Source organism: Lathyrus oleraceus, chromosome 5 (genome assembly GCF_024323335.1).
Source record: "Lathyrus oleraceus cultivar Zhongwan6 chromosome 5, CAAS_Psat_ZW6_1.0, whole genome shotgun sequence".
Taxonomy (NCBI): Eukaryota; Viridiplantae; Streptophyta; class Magnoliopsida; order Fabales; family Fabaceae; genus Lathyrus; species Lathyrus oleraceus.
The window spans coordinates 1,532,984-1,540,658 of record NC_066583.1 but is presented as its reverse complement, the minus strand read 5'-3'; the positions used below and the strand labels follow the sequence as shown (position 1 = coordinate 1,540,658).

The window sequence follows — 7,675 nt, the reverse complement described above, 5'->3', positions numbered from 1 at the left end:
ATATAGTTTTATGGGAAAAATTGATTAACTAATATATATATATATATATATATATATATATATATTATATATATATATATATATATATATATATATATATATATATATATATATATATATATATATATATATATATATATATATATATATATATATATATATATATATATATATATATATATATATATAAAAGATCTAATAAGTGGATAACCCAAATTCCTTGCACCCAGTGAGTCTGATATTCCTTTCGAAAAAGATTTAATCCATATTTAAAAATTGAAGTAATGTATATATCTAAATTTGATGTATTTTGATTTTTGGACCAAATCTGGAATATAGAAATTGTGATGTTGCAGAGTGTGCAATTGTTGTAATAAATGAAAAATGGAGTGGCCTCTGACCTGTCTTTCTCTTAAAATAAAACTTCACTCCCTCCCTCCCGCCAACACCTTTCATTGCCTTCTCTAGTCTCTCTTTTTTTTGAACACTTGACACTCTCTTCTCCTCTTCCTTTCAAAGATCGGAGAACCATGAGCGCCGTCAACATCACCAACGTCACCGTCCTCGATAATCCTGCTTCCTTTCTCGCTCCTTTTCAGTTCGAGATTTCCTACGAGTGTTTAGCCGCTCTCAAAGATGGTATGCTTCTCTTTTAGGGTTTCATTTCTTGTTGACCTAATTCAACTATGCTTTTAGGGTTTTTCATTTCAGATCTTCTTGCTGCACAATTTGACCTAATTTTACTTTTTGTTTCTGACTTTTGTTAACCTATGATGCTATAGATTTGGAATGGAAGCTCATTTACGTTGGATCTGCTGAGGATGAGACTTATGACCAGTTATTAGAGAGTGTTCTTGTTGGTCCTGTCAATGTTGGAAACTATCGATTTGTTTTACAGGCAACTTTTATCAATACCAATCTTTTCAATTTCCTGTTTTTTGTGTTGCAACTTGGAATTTGTTATGATTTGAACCTATGAATTATGTTTTGATACCAGGCGGATCCACCGGACCCGACGAAGATTCGTGAAGAAGATATAATTGGTGTTACTGTGCTTCTACTGACCTGCTCTTATTTGGGTCAAGAGTTTATTCGTGTTGGTTATTATGTTAACAATGACTATGATGATGAGCAGCTGAGGGAGGAACCTCCGACGAAGGTTTTGACAGATAGGGTTCAGAGGAACATTTTATCTGATAAACCTAGGGTTACGAAGTTCCCGATCAATTTCCATCCTGAGAACACTGAAATCGAAGAGCAACCTGTTCCATCGGAGCAACAACCTGAAACTGTTGAAGATTCACCGGCTATAGGTGAACGCGAGCCCCTAAATGAGGGGGACAAAAAAGAGGATTCTTAGGATTTTGTAGGTATACAGGCCTTTCAATTCTCCAATGTCCGACTTTACATTACCTGTATGGATTAAGATACTTTTTGTGAAATCTCTTATGGATGAAGTTGATGATATGATTCATGAGTTCTTTTGGAAGTAGGAGGAGTCTTTGAATTACTAGGTTCAAGATATTGTAGTGTGTGAAAACCAGTTACTGTCGACAAAGCTTTGCAATACAAATCCATTTTCATAAGTTCCTGTGTTTCACTATATGAGCCAAGAAGCCGTGCTGTAATTTTTTGCTTTTATATTCAGTTTGCCTGAGTTATTTCTAGCTTATTTTTTGAAGCTTCTCAAGATAGCTTATTAAAATCGCTTATTTAGATCTTATTCTGTTTTCTTCTATCTTCAAGTTTTTGTTATAAAATGAAAACAAAAACGTCATGCAAATGGAATTTTTGTGTTAATATCTTTTGGTTTTTGAACTCACTGCAATGGTGGTAAATATTGGTTGATATTGTGGGGTTTTCTGCCATAATGGTGCTGCAATGTGGCCGGTATGGCGGAATTTTATATTGTAGGGTTTAAGCTATCAATTTCATGCTAGTTGATCTGGACTCAACCTAGCAATCCTCGCAAATCTTGTATATGGCAGATAGTAGCAAAAAATGTGTTTTTTTGGGCTTGAGATGCATGATAGCAAAATTGTATTAGTAGCAAAATTGTTTAACATCAAGACCAAACTAACAAGAGTCTTGTACCAATTTTTACAATTCTTCACGGGTATGCTAGGATTTCTCTCTCAGTGATGAATTAGACTGTAGATAATTCTTGTATTAGTAGCGAGGAACCCATTTCTCACTAACACCGGGAAGAAAAGGACGCTATAGCTTTGGTTACTTTTTATTTCCTCTTTGCTTTTGATGATTACGCAAGTATACCATTTTATTATATTATGAAAAAGAAAATAAAAGACATGAATTGCATCGAAAAATAATAGAAGACATTTATGGAAGTCAAAGTCTGGCAGGGAAAGACAACAGAGTTGTCGTGGTGGGAAGAAAGACAATAACATAGATAGCAACGAACCTTTACTATATATTTTGTTACATTGCATGGATATCATTATCCCAGCATTGGAATTTCTTGTAGACTCCGACTAGAAACGGCAAAAGTAAAGTACTGTAATTTTATTGGTGCAAGAAGAGAGAGATAGAGATTGAGAAAGGATGAAAATACCTAGCCCTACACGGAAGCAATCTGTTGGGGATCGTCACATGATCTCACCCACACGCCACAATATGTCCCGATCAGCTCGGAGGAGGAAAAACACCGGTCATTGGTGGTTGTCATCGATATCATGGAGGATGAAGAAGGATGCTGACTCATATGGCTTGACTCCTCAAACTCACCTCTCTTCCAATAGTCCCTACTACAAGGGTCTCACGGATCAATCTCTTGCTATCACTCCCACCTCTCATGAAGAAAACTACGAACACGACAGCACTGTCTCGCCATCGCTCCGGCCTCTCCTCCTTTCATCATCCCCCATCAGTAGTCCTTACTACAAAGGTCTTACGGATTATTCTCTTGTCGTCGATACTTCTTGGACTGCTACTCCTCATCCAATTCCTCATCACAGTTCATCTCTTTCTTGTTACCATGACTCTAGTCCATACTATAGGGGTCTTATTGCTCTTCCTGTTCCTGCCTCCCCCTCCTCTCTCTACTCCCTCAACATCAATTTCAACACCTCCACTACCACGTCCACTCAACCATCAACTCATGATTTTGTTGTCTTTTTAAGCCCAGAAGATCAATCACTCATGGTGACAGAGCCGGAAGCAACTTTAAACGAGGCAATGGTGTTGATCCATCCCGGTATCCAGGGGAAGCCTTTGAGGGTTAATGATCAGTCGTCATCACAAGCAACTCTGGAGGAGATGGATGATGATGATGATGATGATGATGATGATGATGATGATGATGATGATGATGATGATGATGATGATGATGATGATGATGATGATGATAATATTGAAGGTGAGAAGCCTTTGAGGGTTAATAATGAATCGGAAACAATTCTAGAGAAAACAATTTTGGAAGATGCTGTGTTGTTGGTTGAAGAGCATACTAGGAAGCCTTTGAGGGAGGGAGTAACATCAGATTCCGAGAAAGTATTGTTACATCAAGAAAATGATGACAAAACAGATCTAGGTTTGGAGGAGATGGAATTGGTGATTGAACAAGAGAAGCCATATAGAGAGAGTGACGAATCGCAAGCTAGGAATGAGAAAACAGATTCGAAAGAGGAACTTGGAGACTTTTGGTTGGGTGGTCAAAAGACTGTTTCTGAACAAACAGTGGCACTGGAACTACCTTGTGAGCACATGTTGAAGCACACAGCTGAGGAAGGAAATCTGTATGAGTATCTGTGGGCAACCAAATACCAGCCTAAGAAATTGGGAGACTTCATCTGCAACAAAGCTAGAGCACTTGAGTTGAAAGCATTGGTGAGAAGAATCTGATGCTTGATGCTTCGTTCTTTTTCTATTGATTACAAGATTTCAACAGAGATCAAAATTGTTGTATAATTGCTACCTATGTAGGTAAAAGGGGGATGTGGCTGTAATCATTTTATATTCGAAGGACCCCCGAATGTAGGAAAGAGATCCATGATACGAGCTATGCTTCGAGAGGTATTTGGTGCTGACGGAGTGCAGGTATATTCATTCGTCACTCATATCCTACTATTTTTAGCGTATTTATATAACAGAGAAAACTACAGTGATGTTTTTACTTTGCTACTGAATCAGGTCACAGAAGAATATAAAGACTTCAGCTTGAAGGTAATGCCTACTTTTACTACCATTACCACTATTGGTAACTCGAGCTACTTAGCTATGTCACCTTGTGAGCTATAAACATATTTCAAATTTTTCTCTCCGCTCTTTCATGTTTTTCTGGAGTTTGCTGATTGAGATATAAACCTTAGTATTTACCCAAGTTAGGATTGGTAAGTTACCATATAAGTTGTTAACGATATAATGAAAGGAAATGTCTTTAAATATTGTGTGCCTTTGACATGGATAGGGAGAAATGGTCGAAAATCTCCAACTGCGCGTGCAGAAATCACTCCATCATGTTGAGGTAAATCTCTCAGAAGCAAAGGGATATGAAAAACATGTGATTGTTGAGCTATTCAAGGAAACATATGGTAAGGTGATAAATAGCTCATTGCCTTGTAGCCCCGAAAACTGTCAAGGTACGCACTCTAATGCTAAAGCCGGTACTGTTGTTTTGTATGGACCGATCAAGTAATTAATATGTTTAACTGTTTATTATATATCTTAACAAACAAACAAAAGCAATCATTTTGTACGAGGCGGAGAAGCTATCGTTAGAATCGGTGTTGTATATAAAGTGGATGGTAGAAAAGTATAAAGGGTGTAATAAGCTGTTCTTTTGTTGCTCCGATGAATCAAGGCTACAACCAATCCAATCACATTGCACCACTGTCCGTCTCTCATCACCATCAACTCAACAGGTCACTCAGCATTTTCGATCACTTACCTTTCCACTATCATACAATTTCAAACTCTGTTCAATTTCTGTTGTTTCTTAATATTCATATCCGATGAAGTTTTGATATTTTCCCTATCCCTTTGATTTTGAATAAACAGATTGTCAAGATTTTGGAATATATTGTACAAGAAGAAGGAATAAAGTTATCACGCGAGTCAATCAAGAAGATAATTTTGAGGTCCAAAAACAATCTCCGTCAAGCCATTCGTTCATTGGAGGCCACTTACCGACACAAGTGAGTCATCATTTACAGATATTCACAATGTTAACAATACTCTGTTGTCATCTAACAATATACACAAATGATTTCGCTTGCAGGAATGCCCTTAACGACGATGATTTAATTTTAACCGGATGGGAGTACGATATTTTGAATATTGCTAAAAACATAATCAGCGAGCAGAGTCCAAGACAGTAAGTAAATAGCACCTTCTTGTTCTATCTATCTCTTGAACGCTTCGCATATAACATAACCAACGTTTCATGCATAATTTTTTTATAACTGTAAAATTATAGGTTGTACGCCATTCGAAGAAAGCTTCAAAGTCTTATGATTCACGATGTTCCTCCTGACTTTATTTACAAGGTAATACATATTACTAGCTGCGTGTTTTTTATAATTCTAACGACAATTTTTTATTTTTAAGACGCTATCTTGGTTCATGCAGTCTTTGGTTGCACACTTAACAAGTCTAGTTGACGATTCACTGTGCTCAGAGTTTGCCAAACTCGACAAGGAGTACACCGTAAACTCTCAAACTGTTTCGTCTAATTTTAAGTTTTTTGCTTTTTGTTTCTGTTTGATATAGCGAGCCGTGTGAGTTGATTTTATTCCATTTCAGAAAGGTAGTGAAATGAAGCATTATACTGAAAACAAACAAGGAGGATCTGATGAAAAGAGCAGTGAAGTAACAAAAAAGAATGCAATGAACTACTTAAAAGTTGAAGGTAATCTTTTTTAGTTTTTTTTACGAATTGCATCAATAATGCGTGAAATGAATATCATATCATTGTTTCATATTTTCTGGAATTTTCATTTAATGTTGCAGAATTCATAGCAAAGTTCATGAGCTGGTACAAGAATTTGTCTAAGAGTAATGATCATATGCAACTTATTGCTGGAGTTTAACTACGCTTTCGTGTTTCGAATATCAATCCACTTTGTAAATAAAAACACACAGACATTTTGTGTTTTGGAAACAAGTGTCAAATAAGATGTATGATGCATATATACTGCACCAAATATTCTGATTTTATGTGTTTGGATTGCCATAACAAATTATGATATGTTAAAAAAAACAATAATATGGAAACTTGTTAATTTATTGATGTGAAGTAGTTCAATAGGTTTATATAAAATGCTCTTTACTTGTTTTCTTTTTATGCATATTTCACACATTTCTTTATCAAAATTAACAAACTTATCTATGCCAAATTTACTTATCTTTTAAATAGATATGAAACATGATTTAATTGGGAGACCATGTAAGTGTAAGATGTAAAGATTATTGAACTGCAAGTATTTTTAAATTGTTTTTAAATTGTGTGCTATTTAAATTGAGCATATGTCTGATGAGTTGAAGTGTATCCCGAGTTCAATCTCCATGACTTACAAATATTGATTCTAAAGTTCAGATTTTTTAACTATTAATTTTGATTTTGTGTGTTTTAAAGAGTTTGTTGTGTATTAAATGTGTCCGAATTTAAAATCCGAATTCACATGGATGTGTGAGCAACTTATAGAAAATTTTAACAAATACAAATAATTTTTGTCCCGAAGAATATATATTTTTTAAACCGGGTTAATAGATTATCATTATCTAATAGAACCATAGATAACCAATTTTCATCATGATACCATAATTTGAAATCCACACCACGAGGTACGAGTACTATTGTTTCTACTACTACGAAACATACGAATAAATTGAAATCCACACCACGAGGTACCACTTCAGAGCATCATTTCAGATACTATTTGGATTTCATGGAACGATCTGAAAATTCATTCCAGGATATTTTACTGAGTATTGTTTCTAATTGTTACCCGAAAGATAGCTATTTTTAAACAGATTGACATAGAATTTCCATTAGATTAACGTCTTTTCAAGTTCCACCTCGTTCAACATTTTCAAGAATAACGTCTTTTCAAGTTCCACAGCCTTCAACATTTTCAAGTTTCTTTAAATTTCTAAGGTATTTTACATATAAAAGATAGCTATTACTATTAGTGTAGTGCTGCTAATATGTTTCAATATTGAATTTTTTTAGATATTTAAGAGAACCACAAATATATTTAATTTATTTATTAATTAATATTTTTTATAAATTAAATAAATTAATTAAAATATTGAAAAGAAATTTCTATACCTAAAATTATAACACCAATTCTCTATTCAATGGCCCATTGTCATCTAAATCGAGTCAATAGACTTGTGCATGATTAAGTCTTATAAACTCTTATATAATTCGTAAACAAAAACAACATCCCTAAACATCTTGGTAGATTTGAATCCATTGGTGTGTTCAAATTTCGAATGTCCAATGTAAATGTTACATCTCAGGAAAACACATGTTGGTAAAACTTGTGAAAAATCCTTGGAGTTGCCTTCATTTGTTAAGAAAAATTATGCTAAGCTTTTCTATAATGTCATATTTGTCTTAGTGAAAATAAATGCAAAATAATTAACACACCAATTGATAACGGAATTCGGTTAATAATACCTAGGTGAATGAATTAGTAACATAACTTAAACT

The 7,675-nt window shown here is 34.6% G+C and overlaps 2 protein-coding genes across 2 annotated transcripts; both read left to right on the top strand.

Annotated features, from left to right (window-relative positions):
- The first annotated feature begins 314 nt into the window (after positions 1 to 314).
- LOC127086448 (histone chaperone ASF1B) lies at positions 315 to 1,672 on the top strand. The gene is made up of 3 exons (XM_051027211.1): positions 315 to 639; positions 783 to 898; positions 998 to 1,672. Exons 1-3 carry the CDS (start codon positions 531 to 533, stop codon positions 1,358 to 1,360), a joined length of 588 nt encoding a protein of 195 aa, XP_050883168.1. The 5' UTR covers positions 315 to 530; the 3' UTR covers positions 1,361 to 1,672.
- Positions 1,673 to 1,870: 198 nt separating this feature from the next.
- On the top strand, positions 1,871 to 6,195 carry LOC127086961 (uncharacterized). The gene is made up of 12 exons (XM_051027783.1): positions 1,871 to 1,890; positions 2,562 to 3,846; positions 3,943 to 4,056; positions 4,150 to 4,182; positions 4,427 to 4,598; positions 4,702 to 4,880; positions 5,017 to 5,153; positions 5,237 to 5,332; positions 5,435 to 5,504; positions 5,587 to 5,664; positions 5,761 to 5,866; positions 5,968 to 6,195. Exons 1-12 carry the CDS (start codon positions 1,871 to 1,873, stop codon positions 6,045 to 6,047), a joined length of 2,370 nt encoding a protein of 789 aa, XP_050883740.1. The 3' UTR covers positions 6,048 to 6,195.
- The last annotated feature ends 1,480 nt before the right edge of the window (positions 6,196 to 7,675 follow it).

Coding starts and splice junctions, on each gene's coding strand:
- LOC127086961 (XM_051027783.1), top strand. CDS start 1,871: ATGGTGCTGCAATGTGGCCG. Junction 3,847..3,942: donor CACTTGAGTTGAAAGCATTG/GTGAGAAGAATC, acceptor CTACCTATGTAG/GTAAAAGGGGGATGTGGCTG. Junction 5,333..5,434: donor AGCGAGCAGAGTCCAAGACA/GTAAGTAAATAG, acceptor GTAAAATTATAG/GTTGTACGCCATTCGAAGAA.
- LOC127086448 (XM_051027211.1), top strand. CDS start 531: ATGAGCGCCGTCAACATCACCAACGTCACCGTCCTCGATAATCCTGCT. Junction 640..782: donor TTTAGCCGCTCTCAAAGATG/GTATGCTTCTCT, acceptor ATGATGCTATAG/ATTTGGAATGGAAGCTCATT. Junction 899..997: donor ACTATCGATTTGTTTTACAG/GCAACTTTTATC, acceptor TTTTGATACCAG/GCGGATCCACCGGACCCGAC.